Source organism: Rhinatrema bivittatum, chromosome 4, assembly GCF_901001135.1.
Source record: "Rhinatrema bivittatum chromosome 4, aRhiBiv1.1, whole genome shotgun sequence".
NCBI classification, from domain to species: domain Eukaryota; kingdom Metazoa; phylum Chordata; class Amphibia; order Gymnophiona; family Rhinatrematidae; genus Rhinatrema; species Rhinatrema bivittatum.
In genome coordinates, this window is record NC_042618.1 from 110,003,906 (window position 1) to 110,023,293 (window position 19,388).

The 19,388-nt window shown below is 44.3% G+C and overlaps 1 protein-coding gene across 7 annotated transcripts in view; it reads left to right on the top strand.

Moving 5' to 3' along the window:
* The window catches only part of MGA (MAX dimerization protein MGA), a 660,453-nt gene that overhangs the window by 372,869 nt on the left and 268,196 nt on the right, over nucleotides 1–19,388 (top strand). For 6 of the 7 annotated variants that reach the window (XM_029598656.1, XM_029598663.1, XM_029598661.1 and 3 more), the window contains one exon: nucleotides 17,688–17,768. The exons of the other annotated variant lie outside the window; for it this stretch is intronic. In XM_029598656.1, coding sequence (XP_029454516.1) covers nucleotides 17,688–17,768 — 81 coding nt within the window. The remainder of the gene's footprint in view (nucleotides 1–17,687; nucleotides 17,769–19,388) is intronic. 7 annotated transcript variants of the gene reach the window in all.

The window sequence follows — 19,388 nt, forward strand, 5'->3', positions numbered from 1 at the left end:
CCTCCCGGGGGGACCTCGGGCTTCCAGTGGTGAAGCTCTTCACAGCCTCTGTCTCCTCCAGTGCTCCGCCCCCTGAAGGCAGTTACCTCCTGTTCCCTTTCAGGAGATGTTCCTTCACCGTCCCAGGACAAGGGTCCACCCCTGAGCGCAACACCAAGGCCTGTGGTCTCAGGAGGAGCTCTCTTGCTCCATCAACAGATTGGAGACCAGGAAAATAAGGCTAACCCTTTAACAGTTTCTTTCCCTGATAAAGGGAAATCTGGTCAGCCTACTTTCTGACAATGCAACAGCCATGGCATATATAAACAGAGCAGCACCCAAAGTCTAGCAGTTTCTGAGGAGATGTCTCTTCTATTTCCCTGGACAGAGGAAAAGCCATTTCACTTGTTAACAGTTCTATTGCAGGTCAGAAGAATGTCCAGGACAATTTTTTTTTTCTGAGGGAGGAATCTTCTGGATCCAGGCGAGCGGAAACTCAGTCATGATGTGTTTCAACAAATTGTGTTTTGGTTGGGATGGACTTGATGGCAACCTGTCCCGAAATGTAGGCATATTGATTCACTCTAGTTTATCAATATTCACTCTAGTTTATCTAATATTTCTGCTCTAGTTAAAAAATCCTTTTTTAAATTACAATTACTCAAAAAGCTAAAACTTCTCTTTTCGTCCAACTTCTGTTCAGTTGTGCATGCTCTAATCCTGTCAGGTTTAGATTATTGCAATGCTCTATATCTAGGTCTTCCAGCATCTTCTATCTGTCCCCTTCAACTTATTCAAAACTCAGCTGTTTGTATAATTTCTAATATCCCACACAGAGAACACATTACTCCAGTTCTTCAATCTCTTCATTGGCTACCTCTTCAATACCGTATTCAATATAAGATGCTTTCCATCATTCACAATTTAATCTACATCCTGTCGACCGTTTGGCTATGCTCTATACTAAGACTTTACCGGCCACCTCGTCAACTAAGATCTATGGACAAATGTATGCTAGAGGTCCCCACAGTAAAAACGGCCAGACTGGACCTAACCCATAGGTGTGCATTTTCAATCGCTGGTCCAATATTATGGAACTCTCTCCCAGACCAGATTCGCCTTATTACAAATTCCAAAGATTTTAAAAAGGCCCTTAAGATGCACCTTTGCACCCTTGCATGTGGCAAACCCGAAGGTTCTTAGCAACATTTTTCTTTTCTTTTAATCAATTTTTAACCTTTGCAATTTAATTCTATTCTTATCCAGCCCTGTTCTTATCTATTGTAGCTTTTGACTATAATAAAGTTTTAATTATTATGTATATACTCTACGTTCGCTTGTAAACCACTTAGATCCACCACAAATTGTATAGGCGGTATATAAGAACTTTTAAATAAATAAATACCAGTTCCTTGGTTTTTCAGTCTGCACAGAGAGTTTGGAGCTGAAAGTATATAAGAACATAAGAAAATGCCATACTGGGTCAGACCAAGGGTCCATCAAGCCCAGCATCCTGTTTCCAACAGTGGCCAATCCAGGCCATAAGAACCTGGCAATTACCCAAAAACTAAGTCTATTCCATGTTACCATTGCTAATGGCAGTGGCTATTCTCTAAGTGAACTTAATAGCAGGTAATGGACTTCTCCTCCAAGAACTTATCCAATCCTTTTTTAAACACAGCTATACTAACTGCACTAACCACATCCTCTGGCAACAAATTCCAGAGTTTAATTGTGCATTGAGTAAAAAAGAACTTTCTCCGATTAGTTTTAAATGTGCCCCATGCTAACTTCATAGAGTGCCCCCTAGTCTTTCTACTATCCGAAAGAGTAAATAACCGATTCACATCTACCCGTTCTAGACCTCTCATGATTTTAAACACCTCTATCATATCCCCCCTCAGTCGTCTCTACTCCAAGCTGAAAAGTCCTAACCTCTTTAGTCTTTCCTCATAGGGGAGCTGTTCCATTCCCCTTATCATTTTGGTAGCCCTTCTCTGTACCTTCTCCATCGCAATTATATCTTTTTTGAGATGCGGCGACCAGAATTGTACACAGTATTCAAGGTGCGGTCTCACCATGGAGCGATACAGAGGCATTATGACATTTTCCGTTTTATTCACCATTCCCTTTCTAATAATTCCCAACATTCTGTTTGCTTTTTTGACTGCCGCAGCACACTGTACCGATGATTTCAATGTGTTATCCACTATGATACCTAGATCTCTTTCTTGGGTAGTATCACCTAATATGGAACCCAACATTGTGTAATTATAGCATGGGTTATTTTTCCCTATATGCATCACCTTGCACTTATCCACATTAAATTTCATCTGCCATTTGGATGCCCAATTTTCCAGTCTCACAAGGTCTTCCTGCAATTTATCACAATCTGCTTGTGATTTAACTACTCTGAACAATTTTGTGTCATCTGCAAATTTGATTATCTCACTCGTCGTATTTCTTTCCAGATCATTTATAAATATATTGAAAAGTAAGGGTCCCAATACAGATCCCTGAGGCACTCCACTGTCCACTCCCTTCCACTGAGAAAATTGCCCATTTAATCCTACTCTCTGTTTCCTGTCTTTTAGCCAGTTTGCAATCCATGAAAGGACATCGCCACCTATCCCATGACTTTTTACTTTTCCTAGAAGCCTCTCATGAGGAACTTTGTCAAACGCCTTCTGAAAATCCAAGTATACTATATCTACCGGTTCACCTTTATCCACATGTTTATTAACTTCTTCAAAAAAGTGAAGCAGATTTGTGAGGCAAGACTTGCCCTGGGTAAAGCCATGCTGACTTTGTTCCATTAAAGTCTTGTAAGAAATGAGAAGTTTGTTCCATGTCTTTCTATATGTTCTGTGATTTTGATGTTTAGAACACTTTCCACTATCTTTCCTGGCACTGAAGTCAGGTCTAAACCGGTCTGTAGTTTCCCGGATCGCCCCTGGAGCCCTTTTTAAACATTGGGGTTACATTTGCTATCCTCCAGTCTTCAGGTACAATGGATGATGTTAATGATAAGTTACAAATTTTTACTAATAGGTCTGAAATTTCATTTTTTAGTTCCTTCAGAACTCTGGGGTGTATACCATCCGGTCCAGGTGATTTACTACTCTTCAGTTTGTCAATCAGGCCTACCACATCTTCTAGGTTCACCGTGACTTGATTCAGTCCATCTGAATCATTGCCCATGAAAACCTTCTCCATTACGGGTACCTCCCCAACATCTTCTTCAGTAAACACCGAAGCAAAGAAATCATTTAATCTTTCCGCGATGGCCTTATCTTCTCTAAGTGCCCCTTTAACCCCTCGATCATCTAACGGTCCAACTGACTCCCTCACAGGCTTTCTGCTTCGGATATATTTAAAAAAGTTTTTACTGTGAGTTTTTGCCTCTACAGCCAACTTCTTTTCAAATTCTCTCTTAGCCTGTCTTATCAATGTCTTACATTTAACTTGCCAGTGTTTATGCTTTATACTATTATACAGTTCTTAACTGTAAAGCCTTTTACTGTACAGCTTTTATACTGCTTGTTTCACAGAAACTTTCAAAGTTCCCTCATCCAAAGCAGCTAACGTTCCACCCAATCAGTCTTCAAAACAAGGATCTATATGTTTGAAATCTTTATTGTAAAGATAACTTCTCATTTCTTACAAGAGTTATTTTCAAACGTCTATGCCTCTGGCAGAAATCCTTGTAGCTGGAGGAAGGCAGGGGAAGGGAGGTGTGAAGTATCTTGGGACGCAGGGAAGGACAACGAGGGGTTGAAGCTGATTAGTCTTATAATTAAGCGGTAGGAAGAACGTAAAAAACTGTTCATGTAACAAAGGTTACAGGCACTTGAGTTCTCTAGTGGCTCAGCTGAGACAGACCCACTGTCATGGAATGAATACCGGAGAAAATCTCCTCAGGCTGAGGTAAGGGGCGAGAACCAATAGCAGAGAGCCCAGTGACTCAGGAGGGAACATGAAGGGAGGGGGTTTCTGTTAAAGGCAAACTCCCTCTTAAAGGCAGGGCTCTCAGACTTTTATGCTGGGTTACAGAAAGTGTCATAAGTACTAGGAAGGAGGGGCTGTGGTAAACACAGGTGGGCTGCACTATATACAGACACAAACATGTACCCATTAATGGGGACAGAACAACTATTTTCTTCTGTTGGATCCTTCTTCAAATTTTGAATGAAGATCTTTTGGCTAAAATAGCTTCTTTCACCTCCCCTTTTAACCATGCCAGTAATCGTTTTGCCTTCTTTCCACCTTTCTTAATGTGTGGAATACATCTGGACTGTGCTTCTAGAATGGTATTTTTTAACAATGACCACGCCTCTTGGACATTTTTTTCTTTTGTAGCTGCTCCTTTCAGTTTTTTTCTAACAATTTTTCTCATTTTATCAAAGTTTCCCTTTTGAAAGTTTAGCACGATAGCCTTGGATTTGCACACTGTTCCTTTTCCAGTCATTAAATCAAATTTGATCATATTATGATCACTATTGCCAAGCGGCCCCACCACCGTTACCTCTCTCACCAAGTCCTGTGCTCCACTGAGAATTAGATCTAAAAATGCTCCCTCTCTCGTTGGTTCCTGAACCAATTGCTCCATAAAGCTATCATTTATTCCATCCAGGAACGTTATCTCTCTAGCGTGACCTGATGATACATTTACCCAGTCTATATTGGGGTAATTGAAGTCTCCCATTATTACTGCACTACCAATTTGGTTAGCGTCCCTAATTTCTCTTAGCATTTCACTGTCCGTCTCACCATCTTGACCAGGAGGACGGTAGTATACCCCTATCACTATAGTCTTCCCCGACACACAAGGGATTTCTACCCATAAAGATTCAATTTTGTATTTAGTCTCATGCAGGATGTTTATCCTGTTGGACTCTATGCCATCCTGGACATAAAGTGCCACACCTCCTCCCGAGTGCTCCTCTCTGTCATTGCGATATAATTTGTTCCCCGGTATAGCACCGTCCCATTGGTTGTCCTCCTTTCACCATGTCTCTGAGATGCCAATTAAGAATATGTCCTCATTCACTGCTATACATTCTAATTCTCCCTTCTTACTACTTAGACTTCTGGCATTAGCATACAAACATTTCAAAGTTTGTTTTTTGTTTGTATTTTCATTCTGCTTTTTAATTGATAGGGATAAGTTAGAATTTTTTAGCTCAGGTGAGTTGTTAGTTACAGGCATTTGGACTACTTTTCTAATTATTGGAACCTCACTGTCGGGATGCTCTAATTCTAATGCATCATTTGTATCCTTTAAAGATACCTCTCTCCGAACCATGCGCTGCTGAGCGACTGTCGGCTTTCCCCTTTGTTCTAGTTTAAAAGCTGCTCTATCTCCTTTTTAAAGGTTAGCGCCAGCAGTCTGGTTCCACCCTGCTTAAGGTGCAGCCCATCCCTTCGGAAGAGACTCCCCCTTCCCCAAAAGGTTCCCCAGTTCCTAACAAAACTGAATCCCTCTTCCTTGCACCATCGTCTCATCCATGCATTGATACTCCGGAGCTCTGCCTGCCTTTGGTGACCTGCGTGTGGAACAGGGAGCATTTCGGAGAATGCTACCCTGGAGGTTCTGGATTTAAGCTTTTTACCCAAGAGCCTAAATTTGGCTTCCAGAACCTCCCTCCCACATTTTCCTATGTCGTTGGTGCCCACATGTACCACGACAGCCGGCTCCTCCCCAGCACTGTCTAAAATCCTATCTAGGTGACGCGTGAGGTCCGCCACCTTCGCACCAGGTAGGCATGTTACCAGGCGATCCTCACGCCCACCAGCCACCCAGCTATCTACATTCGTAATAATCGAATCACCAACTATGACGGCTGACCTAACTCTTCCCTCCTGGGCAGTAGGCCTTGGGGATATCTTCAGTGCGAAAGTATAATGCATCACCTGGAGAGCAGGTCCTTGCTACAGGATCCTTTCCTGCTACACCTGGTTGGTGCTCTCCCATCATGAGACCTTCTTCCTCCAAGGCAGCACCAGGGCTGCCAGTCTGAAGTTGGGACTTGACTACTATGTCCCTGAAGGTCTCATCTATATACCTCTCTTCTGCCTCAGCTCCTCCAGGTCTGCCACTCTAGCCTCCAGAGATCGGACTCGTTCTCTGAGAGCCAGGAGCTCTTTGCATCGCATGCACATGTACAACTTCTCACCGGTGGGTAAAAAATCATACATGTGACACTCGATGCAAAAGACTGGGACGCCCCCCTCTTGCTGCTGGACTGCTGCCTTCATCTCAATTTTGATCAGTTCCTAGTTAGGTTTTAGGTTGCTATGGGAGTAGGAATGTGTCTAACTTCCTTTAAATGTATTAGTGAATTCACTATGTGTCTGGTAGTGGCCTACCGGGGTCTGATCGAATTCTCAATAAAGTTTTTGTTGATGCTTTTTTTTTTTTGTGTGTGAAAGTGGAACCTGCCTATAAATTAAGGGATGAGCTAGGGGTGGGTGGGCGAGGGTTGGGAAATACAAACAGTCTAACTTCAGTTAGTCAGCCTGAGTGACTCACTGCTCCCTTGATTAACAAATGTTGGTCCCTTTTCAAACCCAATCACACTACCTCAACACCTTTCCAAGGTGAGTAACTAACTGAGCTCAACTATTCAACTTTTTTACTTTGGTATACACTGTTCCTAGCTTATTTCTAGCTTCTGGCTACTTTTTGGGTTGGGTTTCTTTTTTTTTTGTTTGTTTTTTTTTTTCAATACAAGCACTCGGTTAGTATTAAATACAAACACTCAACTCTTTAAAAGTCTGGAGAACACTCAGTTCTGCAGACTTTTTTAAAAAAAATAAACACACTACCTACTGCTACCTTATTGACTGACTAAAAATACAAACAGTCTAACTCAGGGGTCGGGAACCCATGGCTCGCGAGCCAGATATGGCTCTTTTGAGGGCTGCATCTGGCTCGCAGACACGTGTCGCCATACTTCGCGGTTCCCCGCTGACCCAGCTGCTCCCCGGTCCTCCGCCGCCCGGGCTTAAAATGCTGTCAGCCCGGGCGGAACGCGGCAGGACAGCTGGAGTCAGCGGCACCGGCGTGCTCTCTTCTCCTCCCCCCCCCCCCCCCCCCCCGCGGCCCGGAAGAGGAAGTGGAGAGCATCGGGTGCCTGCGCGGGAAGAAGAGACCACACTAGCGTGGTCTCTTCTTCCGCGCAGGCACCCGATGCTCACCACTTCCTCTTCCGGGCCGCGGGGGGGAGGAGAAGAGAGCACGCCGACTGGAGTCATCCGGGTGCCTGCGCGGGAGTCATCGGGTGTCAGCCGGGTGCCAGCGCTGGAGTCATCGGGTGCCTGCGCGGGTCTTCCCGCGCAGGCACCCGATGCTCTCCACTTCCTCTTCCGGGCCGCGGGAAGAAGAGAGCACGCCGGTGCTCTCTTCTTCCCGCGGCCCGGAAGAGGAAGTGGAGAGCATCGGGTGCCTGCGCGGGAAGAAGACTGCAGCGCGGCTCGGAGGAAAATGAAAATCTTCAACCGCGGCCGATGGGACTCCGCCTTCGCCTCCGCGAGGGCTGAAAATGAAGGAGGTTAGCGTTGGGAGGTGGCTGCTGCTGCCGCGAGTTCCCGGGGGGGGGGGGGGGGGAGAGAGAGAGTGAATGAGCGAGCAAGCATGTGTGTTTGAGATCCTGTGTGTGTGAGTGAGAGATTGCATGTATGTGAATGATTGAGAGCCTGTATATGTGAAAGAGAGTATGTCTGTGATTGAGATCCTGCCTGTGAGAGAGAGAGCATGAATGTAAGTTTACCATTGGGAACCTGTATGTGTAAGTTTGTGATTGAAAACCTGTTTGTTTGAAAGAGTATGTGTGTATGATTGAGATCCTTTGTGTGTGAGAGAGATCATGTGTATGTATGATTAAGAGCCTGTGTGTATAAGTACATGTGTGTCTGTGTCTGATTGACAGCTGGTTTAGGTGATGGAGCATGTGAGTATGTGATTGAGAGCCTGTGTTTAAATGAGAGAGAGAGACCATGTGTGTCTGTGTGATTGAGAGCTGATTTAGGTGAGGGAGCATGTGAGTATGTGATTGAGAGCCTGTGTTTAAATGAGAGAGAGAGACCATGTGTGTATGTGTGTGATTGAGAGCTGATTTAGGTGAGGGAGCATGTGAGTATGTGATTGAGAGCCTGTGTGTAAATGAGAGAAAGAGAGGACATGTTTGTAAGCATGTGAATGAGAGTCTGTGTGTGAGAGAAAAAGACAGCATGTATTTATGTGATTGAAAGCCTGTGTGTGTGTAAGCGTGAAAAGATAGACAGCATGTGTGTAAATGTGTAATTAAGAGCCTATATAAGTGAGAGAGAAAAAACATTTGTATATGTGAGTGACTGAGAGCATGTGTGTATAGGTGTGTCATTGAGAGCCAGTGTGAGAGAGAGCGCTGGTATGTGACTGAGAGAGGAGAAAGTTCCAAGCAAACCACCCCACCTCCTGCTAATTCAGAACAATCTCAGGACACCTGGATATCAAACGTTCCCAGGTATGCAGAGCAAAAAAATTTTTGTATCCTTATTATTTTTCATTACTGGATCTTTGTGTCTGCTATTTTGAAATATTTTGTTGGTATCTGGAAATGTTTTATATGAGTTTTTAATTATTGGATATTCCACTCATCAGCTGTTTCGAAATATGTTCTTTTTGTTAGTACAGTTTTACTGCTGATGATTTTATATTTCTTGATTTGTTTTATAAGGATGTGTGATGTTTCTTTTTTCCTTTGTTACACTGCATACAGAGACTCTGGCTTGTTGCAGTTTCCAATTCAGTTTTTGTCTGCATGCTTCTTGTTATGCGTTTTGGTCTCTTTATTCTATGTTAGGTGGGGACAGCACGTGATTCAGGTGAGGTTTTCTGCTGGCGTGTAGTTTCTGTGTAGGACTCTATAGCAGCCTGACTTGGTCCGTTTTCCTAATAGGAGATGTATTGGTGTCTTAAGGCCTGGTGTAATATTTTCAGAGACTTATTGTACTTTAAAAGTGTGATCTTACATAAAATGCACACATTTACTTGTATTTAGTTTTAAACATATTGTATGGCTCTCATGGAATTACATTTTAAAATATGTGGCGTTTATGGCTCTCTCAGCCAAAAAGGTTCCTGACCCCTGGTCTAACTTGTTTAGTCACTGCCTTTCTGACTATTAAAGACACAAACACACTAAATAATATCCCCAAATAGTTAACTTTGCCCCAATACTTTTAAAAAAGACAATGTCCCAGGCAAAAACTTACTGATTCCTTTCAGCCACCAGCAAGTGATCCTCTCCTTTCAGTGTTCCCACTGTTGCCCTGTTGGAGCTGCTGAATGTCTTTCCATCTCGCCTGCCTATAGGCAAGGTCTTTGGGGGGTTTTTTGTTGTTGTGTTTTGTTTTTTTTTTTTATAGAATTTTATACAAAGTATAAATAAGAAAAACCTTGTAGTCCAGGAAAACCTTCCTTATAAGATAAAAAAATTTTTAAAAAAAAGACACCGATATACAAAACAAACATAAGAGAAACACAAGTCCAATAAACGGAGAGAGATGTTAACAATTGACAAGAACAATTATCAATATAGACCTTCACCTTAATATATTTATGTTGGGTTAAACTTATCTTCAAGAAACCGCTTTAACTGCTGTGGATCAAAAAAGATAAATTTATTCCTTTGAAATACTAATATACACTTGCAGGGAAATTTGAGAAAAAAAGATGCTCCCAATTCAATTGCCTGAGATTTAAACCAAAGAAACAATTTTCATTGCATTTGTGTATGTTTAGATAAGTCAGGGAAAACATGAATTTTCTTTCCTAAAAAGGGGGATAATCTGTTTTTCAAGAAATGTTTCAAAACTAGATCGCTATCCGATTCCATAGCAAATTGAACTATCAAAGTTTCACAAACCAGAACATCCTCTTTTAACTTTTCTAATATTTATTTATTTATTTATTTATATATAACTTTTTTTTGTACTGAAGTTCAGGTAACAGAATTACTTATCACTCCGGTTTACATTATAAAAAGTAGAAAACAATGACAACATATGTCTTACAATGAACAAGGGAGTGAACAACTTGGATAATATAACATAACATAACTAGGAACAGTAGCAGTATGCACTATTAGAGCGAAACTAGCGCATGGGGAGGGAGGTTTGCTAATGGGGGGGAGGGGGAAGGAAGGTTGTATGTATCCCTTCTAATAGAGCAGATACATCTATTTTGTCAGTGCAAACTAGGGATTCATTACCAGGAACATTAAAGCCAGCCCTCTAAGAAGAGGTATAATAAACCTTATTCATAGGAGGCATATTTGAAAATAAAATCTTCAGTTTTTCAGAGAAATACCTCTTAACCATTTCATATGATGATAGCTATTTCCTTCTAGGAAAATTAACAAATCGCAGGTTTTTATACCTTTAAGAATTCTCAAACATATCAGGTCTATTGTGAAGATACATATTATCTTTAAAGTACTTTTCAAGGAAGACAATTCTGTGATCTGATTTGAAAGGGACTCCAGCTGGGATGAGTGAGAAACTAACAAAGAAGTATTAGATCCAATCTGAGCTGAAGCATCAATTAAAAACTTACATAATTGTGTTTCACACCCCTCTAGAATCCATAACACATGATTCAAAAATGAGGCTAAATCATCTAAAGAAATACCTTTTTTGGGAATAATGTATGACTTCTGTAAGTCAGGGAGGGGGATAGGATGTAAACAAGGAGTAGAAGAAGATGGAACAGTTGTCTCTTCAGAGGTAAAATAACCTTGTTGGTAAACTTGGGAGAAGACAAAAAAACTCTCCTCAGATGGTAAATCAGAATACCTATCCTCAATACTCACCACTAACTGCTGATCCTAGTAATGCCCGGTTATATAACTATGGAAACGGGCAAATGAGAGTTATTAGAAGAGTCAATTTTAGCTGGATGTGATGGTGGGAACCGATCTTCGGGGCTTAGGATATAAACATTGCTCAGAGGAGATACTGTGACTCCAAATTCAGCATCCCTTCTAGAGCAGCCTGTTGGTTTGACTGGAAGATGGAAAAACCCAAGAGTGAAGGGGGGCCTAAAGTAGTAGGAATTGTCACAGTAGATGGCATATTTTGCCCTTTCCTCTTTTTATCCATAAACCAATTATAGTCTTGCCAAAGAAGCGAGGATGAAAAGAGAAAAAAAGCTTACAAGTAAAGCAGCTTCCATATAGAAAAATCAGTTGCTTCCCAAGGGGCTCATAAGGGACGTATGCCTTTGGCTTGTGCCTTAGGCTGCACACCATAGAGCAGGTGAACTTGAAGATCCCGGTCATGCCAATTTTGACAATGGCAGGGGAATCCATGGCAGTCCTACAACTCCTAGAGTTCCCATACCCGAGGGGAGAGCAGCAACAACTTCCTCACGGCACTCTTACTCACATGCCGAGGTCAGGTAAACTTTGAAGGCCCTGGTCTGTCAATATTGACGGTGGGAGGGGGGTCCGCACAGACCTATCTCCCCTAGAGTTGCCAGACACAAGGGGAGAGCAGCAGCATTTTCCTCGCAGTACTGTTACTCATACGCCATAGACCAGGTGAACTTGAAGGTCCCGGTCATACTGATGTTGACAGCAGGGGGGTCCACGGCAGACCTACCTCCCCCGGAGTTCTCAGATGTGAGGGAAGGGCAGTAGCAATTTCCCTGTGGCACTCTCATGCGCCATAGGTCAGGTGAACTTGAAGGCCCTGATTGCATCAATGTTAACGTCGGCAGAGGTGTCCGTGGCAGTCCCCCTCCCCCAATGTTCCCAAACACGAGGAGAGGGCAGCAGCAACTTCCTTGTTGTACTATTAAGGCAAGGTTTTAAGGGGAATAGAATCTGAGAATGTTTGGGTGGTTTTAGTGTCCCCAGATTGGCCGAGGAGGCCCTGGTATGCAGATCTAATGAGAAGGCAGCTGGACTGGCCTCTTCGACTTCTGGACACTCAAGGCCTTTTGGTTCAGGTTCCAATTACCAATTCGCCAGGATCACCAGCGGTTCCTTCGATTCAAAGTGCTGTGTCAACATTTCCAATTTCAAGATCTTCCTTTCGGCCTGGCAACAGCCCCACGTACCTTCACCAAGGTCATGGGGATCGTGGCGGCATTCCTGCGCTAGGAGGGAGTCCTAGTTCACCCGTATCTGGACGACTAGCTGATTTGAGCAAAGTCAAATGAGGACTGCGTAAGATCGGTCCAGAGGGTGATGCTCACCTTGTGGTCACTTGGCTGGGTCATAAATGTCCAGAAAAGTCACTTGGAGCCCACGCAGTCTCTGGTTTACTTGGGAGCGCTCTTCGATACCTGCTAAGGCAAGGTTTCTCTGGCATTGGACCATGTAACGAAGTTGCAGCATTATGTCAAGGCCCTCCTTCAGAGGAAGACTCCGGTTTGGCATCACTTACAAGTCCTGGAATCCATGGCCTCCACCTTGGATTTGGTCTCTGTGTTCGCTCATTTGCTTCTGTTGCAGCGTGCTGTTATCGAGGTGGAGCTCGGTGTTGGAACAGTTCCATGTATCGTTTGCCTATGCTTACAGAGTCAGTCTGTCGTGGTGGCTTTTACGCAGCAACCTGCTACAGGGAGTGGATTTGGATCCGCCGAATTGGGTGGTTATCTCCACAGATGCCAGTCTTTTGGGTTGGGGAGCAGTGTGCCTAAACAAATCCACTCAAGATCTTTGGTACCCAACGGAAAGCTTCTGGTCCATCAACCGCCTCGAGATGTGGGCTGTCCGACTGGCCCTGCAAGCATTTCTGCCCCTAGTCAAGAACAGAATGGTTCGAGTATTCTCAGACAACGCGACGACGGTAGCTTACATCAACTGGCAAGGTGGGACACGGAGTCTTGCGGTGGCGCTGGAAGCAAGGCTGTTGTTTGCTTGGGTGGAGTGCCATCTCAAAGGAATCGCCGCATCGCATGTCGCAGGAATGGAAAATGTTCAGGTGGACTTCCTCAGCAAGCAACAGCTCAATCCAGGGGAGCGAGAGTTAGCTCCTGAAGCTTGGAACCTCATTTGCGCCAGGTGCGTGCCTCAGTTGGATCTCATGGCAACTTGGGCCAATGCGAAGACAGAACACTTTTTCAGTCGTCGTTGAGAGATAGGCTCGGTAGGTTTAGACGCCCTAGTGTGTCCGTGGTGCCACGGGCATTCTTCTCTATGCCTTCCCCCCCCCCCCCTTGGCCTCTCATTGGTCGGCTTCTTCGATGCATAGAGCGACATCCAGGCAGCATAGTGCTGGTGGCTCCGGAGTGGCCGCGTCGTCCATGGTTCACAGACTTGGTGCGAATAGCATTGGAAGGTCCCCTGCAGCTGGCTCATCTCCCACATCTACTCCGTTAGGGGCCCATATTTTCGGATCTGGAGGATCACTTCTCTCTCACAGCTTGGCTTTTGAGAGGCGATGATTGCGATTGAGGGGATATTCAAAGCAGGTTATTTCCACTCTTCTTCAGGCACGTCGACCGTCTACATCTATGGCCTGTGTTAGTTGTCTGGAAGTTGTTTGAGGCATGGTGCCACCAGCGCTCCTTGGATCCTTTGTCAACGGAGATTCCCCAGGTGTTGGACTTCCTTCAACAGGGCTTGGCTAAGGGCTTGGCTTTCAACTCCCTTCGAGTTCAGGTAGCAGCCTTAGGTGCCTTAAGGGGCTGGTTTCACGGTCGGTCGCTAGCAGTGCACCCAGATATTTCACGGTTCCTCAAGGGAGTCATACATTTACGTCCTCCCGTATGTCCATTATGTCTGGGTTGGAGTTTGAACCTGGTGCTTTGTGGAGCCCCCTTTGAGCCTTTATGCAGGGCTCCAATTAAGGATTTGACCTTGAAGACCGTTTTCCTGGTAGCTATTCTGCACGACGGATTTCAGAGTTACAGGCTTTGTCGTTTCGGGATCCCTTCCTTAGGATTTACGATGATAGAGTTTCTCTGCACCCCGTCCCTTCTTTCGCTTCCAAGGTGGTGTCTGCCTTTCATGTCAATCAGGCAGTGGATCTGCCAGGATTTCCGCAGTGGTCCAGGGATTCCCCCTCAGGAAAAGGAGCTTCGTGTTTTGGATGTGCGTCATGCTCTTTTGCGCTATTTGGAGGTTACCAATGACTTCTGGCAGTCAGACCATCTGTTTGTCTTGTTCGGGGGTCCTAAGAAGAGTGACAAGGCTTCCAAGGTGGCGGTTTCACGCTGGATTAAAGAGGCTATCTCTTCGACCTATGTTCTCCGAGGGCGTCAGGTGCCCGTGGGTCTGAGAGCTCATTCCACTAGGGCCCAGGCTACCTCCTGGGCTGAGTGTCAGCTTCTGTCACTGCAGGAAATCTGCAGAGCGGCGGTTTGGTTCTCCCTTCACAATTTCACCAAGCATTATCATTTGGATGTTAGGGTGCACGATGAATCGTCCTTCAGTGAGAGTGTTCTACGCATGGGTCTTTCGGGTTCCCGCCCAGTGTAGTGTGGCTTGGGTACATCCCACTGGTCTGGACTGATCTGGGTATGTTCAGGAAAGGAAAATTGGTTCTTACCTGCTAATTTTCATTCCTGTAATACCACAGATCAGTCTAGAGGCCCACCCCCTTTTCATATTCTGAAAGACTACCTTGAGAAATGATATTTTCATGAAGAAACAATTTGGTTCTATCACAGATGCTCTTGAGGGAGCAGGTTCCGAGGTGGTCTAGTGGTTTTCTGTTTTTTCTCTGTGACGGGCGAGGGGTTGGCTGTTGCGTTTTGGGTTCCAACCCTCTTCGCCCTTTAATAAGGTTAGTTGTTTGGGCCAATACTGAGCTACAGGTGGCACTCTCGATTATGTAGCAGTTCCCAAAGTGTTTGTTCTCTGACTCCATCTGCTGGTAGGAATGCACAACCCACTGGTCTGGACTGATCTGTGATATTACAGAAACGAAAATTAGGTAAGAACCAATTTTCCTCTCTCTCTCTCTCTCTCTCTCACACACACACAAGCACACACTTATACATGTTCATTCTGTCACACGCTCCCTCTCTGATATACATGCCCTTGCTTTCACATACACTTCCTCTCTCTCTCATACACAGGATCTCTCTCAAATACATACACACACATTGTATGTGCGTTTGCATGTGGGAGCCTGTATGTGGTACACTGGCTCCCTCACACACACGCGCACACATAAGCTGTCTCACACGCATGCAGGCTCTCACTTTTCTTTCACACACACACACACACACACACACACACACACACACACATACATACATACATTCAGGGCTTCCCCCTCTCTTCAAGCCACAGTGGGAAGGGCTGCACTACAGCCCTGTCAGGCCTTCTCTCTTCAGGCCAAGAGTTGCTGTGGCCCCACCAGACTTTTGCTTTTCGGACCACAGTGAGATAGACACTTCTGAGGCTCCACTAGGCCTTCTTTCTTCAGTCTGCAATGGGATGGGCTCCACTGGGCCTTCTGTCTTTGGGCCGCGGTGGGATAGGCTTAGCCATGGATCCACTGGGCCTTGACTCTTTGGGCCGCAGCAGGATGGGTCCATCGTGGCCCAGCCAGACCTGCTCTCTTTAGACCAGTGGTTCTCAACAGGTGTGTCGGGACACACTAGTGTGTCGCAAAATCCTGGGAGGTGTGTCACAGAGCCAGCAGAAGACTGATATTTCCTCATCAGTCTGGGCAGGAGTTGGTTAACTTCTCTTTTATTGGGTTTGACAGGAAGCTGCTCTTGCTTCCTTCTCCTCTTCCTGGCCAGTGGGAGGTTGTTCCCTGCTCCTTCACCCAGATCAGAGTGAGATATCGCCAACTCCTGTTCATATGGTCCTGGCAGGACACCAGCTTTATCTTCCTCTGCCTGGCCTGGCAGTGAGGCTGCTGTTGCTCTCTTCACCCCATGGGGCCTGCATGTGAAAGCAGGGAGAGAGGTGCATGCTCTATAGATCTGCTCCTGCTGCCTCTTCATCTTCCTCTCCTCAGTGCTTCTTGCCCTCATCTGCTGCTGGAAAAGTGGGAGGGAGACTCTGGATTGGACTGAAGGCTTTTATGTTGGCTGGGAGCCAGGAGGAGGGGAAAATGTGCTGGGTAGGGAGAGATGGAGGAAGGAGGGGATGGGGGCTGTTGGGTGGGAGGAGCGATGGAAATGGAGGGAGAGATGGAGGTGTGGGACCTGCTGGGTTGGGGGAGAAGGGAGGTCAGGAGATGCTGAGGAGGAAGGGGTAGAAAAGAGATGGTCAGAGGTATTCTGGGTAGGGAAGGGCAGGGAGAGTTGAGCAGGAGAGAGAGGGAGCACGGGGAAGAGGATGCAGGGGTGGGGGCTGTCGGGAATGTTGGACAGGGATAGGTGCGTGTGAAGGGATGATTGAGTAGTTGGAAGTGAGGGTTGATGGGGGCATGGAGAGGAGTGACGGAGTACAAGGGCCATACTATGTCAGTTTTGAGAGTATGCATTTATTCTCTTTGAACTTTGCTTAGAGTAGGAGGAAATATATTTCTGTTTCTAGTCTCCAGGTTTGCACTGCATGCAGGAGGTCTTGCGGTTTCCATTTCAGGTTTTGTTTGCACATTTGTAGTTTGTGGTCTTTCATTCTATATTAGGTGAAGGCAGGTCTGTCTGTGCTCTGTGTGTGTGTGTGTGACTGATATGACGTACTTTACTAGAGGGCTGTATCAGCCTTATTTGTTGAATTTTCTCAATACGATATTGCACTGATGGTGAATTGCTGCCTCTTCATGGGCAGGGCTATTGCTGTTCATTTCTTGGAGGTAGTGCTGCTGAGGTATGGCAGGTTTGATAGACGTGTGCAGTGTGGGGTTTGGTTGTATTATTTTGCAATGCACCTGGTAGCAGAGGGAGTTTGTGATGACACCAGAATCAGAATATCTTTTTGTACATTGAGTTGTACAGGGAAATGTCTTAGTTCTGCTCTGAACCCATTGTTAGGAAGCGGGGGTCTCCTGTGAAGGCAGAGCATGTGCTTATATTAAGTCCCATGATGGTCATGTGATCAGTGTGTCAACGCATGTGAGGGTCATCTCTCAGGTGTGTCCTGATAGAAAAAAGGTTGAGAACCACTGCTTTAGACCATGGTGCCTTGTGTGGTCACACAGGTTGTACACCCCAAAAGCCTGCTATACCAGTCCTACCTGCCTGGAATAGAAGGATTCATGGAAAGAAAATTAATAGGTAATAAAATTTCTCCATTTCTTAAGTGAAAAGAAGACAAAAGGATTCATAAGTCTAGCCTTTTCTTGTATATTAATAGCGGGTTCTAGGTGATGAAATTCAGAAGCATGCAAAAAGGCCAATATCTATAAACTGTAACTAGTTTGGCAGTACGGTGAAAAAATAATTGTTTCCTAATCCCAAATATGGCATTGGATGCAACTTCCTGAATCAGAACTTCACCCTAGAATCTATTATCATAGATGCACCTGTATTTTTATTTAAAAAAGAAATATTTTACAAGTTCCCTGTTTGTTGTTAACTGATGTCACAAGGTCTTTTTCCTGTTCTATAATAGCAAGTACTGCCAACTTTATTGTGCATGAGCAAAGCAGATTACCCTACATTTCTCCAAATTAAATCTCTTCTGGCACTTCTCAGCCATCTGCATCTCTATGTAAAGTCAGTGAATTCTGCAGTGTATTTTTAATGTGGCACAGTTTGGTGTCATCTGAAAAATAGCAATGTTCCTACTTATATCTTTCTCCAGATAATTGATAGTTTCGAAAGAAGCAGAGAGATCAAGAAGAATAAGCATAGAGTGAGAGGAGGACTACTTATTAATGGCAAGGTAATTGTGAATAGATAAGAGTTCAAGTTCAGTAAAGCATTTATTTTGTTTTAACAAATTAGACTGGGTCCATATGTGAGCAAGTGTTATGAAATGAGAGCTTATAGACAAAGTTGTAAAAAAAAAAAAAAAAAACCAAAAAAAAACCTAGAGCAAATATTTATTTATTTTTTCACATTTGTAAGCCGCTAATGCCTTTGCCTGAAGCAGCTTACAGCTCAGCATACCCCTCAAACAGATTGGACTGTGTATCAAAATGTTTTATGATCAATGCAAACACTGTTAACTTGGTTAAATGTTTTTAAAGAAAATACCAATGGACAGTAATGCAGTGAAAATGCGTATAACAGAGAAAAGTATATATATAAAAAAAGTCAAGGAATCAAGTGATAAGATGAAGATTCACTGAAGAACTACTAATTACAAACGTATTAGGTCACTGAGTCATGTTGTTTCCCCTTATCATATTATTTTTTTCTTCTATAGGAATTTGCTGCGTTACCATGCCTCTAAGAGCAGGCAAGTTAAATGACTGTCATATTGTTGCTTGCTAGAAGTGCACTGGCAGGGCTCATTAAGCTATTATGGATGTAAAAGATGGGCCAGGTAGAAAGAGAGAAAGATCTGAAAACTTTAAGGGATTCTCTGGGAAAGAATCTTAAGAGGGTAGCAAACAGAAGGAAAGGGGAAAGGTGGAAATGCAGACTGGTAGAGGTGAAGAAAAAGAAATCTAAATTGGGAGAAAGGAAGCTTGCAATAAAAATAAGACTTTTAAATACATAAAAAAAGACTGGGATGCAGTGGTATGGTTGCACTATAACTTACATCAATTTACATGAGTTTTAAAATATATTTAGAAGAAAAACAGGTATTTCTTATATGTGTATTTCTTAATTTTGTTTTTTTTTAATTTTTATTCATTTTCAACAAGTATAAGCAAGATTCCATCTTACTACAGAAAACAAAAATATCTCAGAAATAGAAAACCAATATACATATATAATTAAGGAATCGCCAATCCTAGATGCATCATTTTTCCCCCCCAAAAAAAAAGAAATTAGAGAGCCGAAGGCAGAATTTAAGGGAGTACATGCAGGAATCTATAATAGAAACAGGCTTAACGTATACAGCAGAGATTACTAACTTGGATCAATGGATCTATTATTACCCTGTTACGTAAGGGCGGTTTTTTGTGTCCTAGGGCCTCAACCCGGACCCAGACCTTCAGGGCCGAGCCAAGGGTTGACGGTGGCTCTGCATGGCTGACTGTCTTACCCTCTGCCAGGCCGGCAAGCTCCCAAGGCCAACATCCGAGGATGTTGGAAGTTGAATGGTCCTCCGACCATTCCGAGCCCTTTTGGACCTGCTGCGAACAGCATGGAGCAGCAGGCCGGGCCTGAGGTTGAGGGCAGACGGCCTTGACACGAAGACATGACAGTGATTGATGCGACGGCATCTAGACGAAGACACTGGGTTGATGCAATGGCATCCTTGGATGAAGACACATGGCTGACGCAACGGCATCCTTAGACGAAGACACATGGCTGACGCAACGGCATCCTTGGACGAAGACACTGGACATCCAAATAGGCAACACAAGGCATGGACATTGGCACTGTC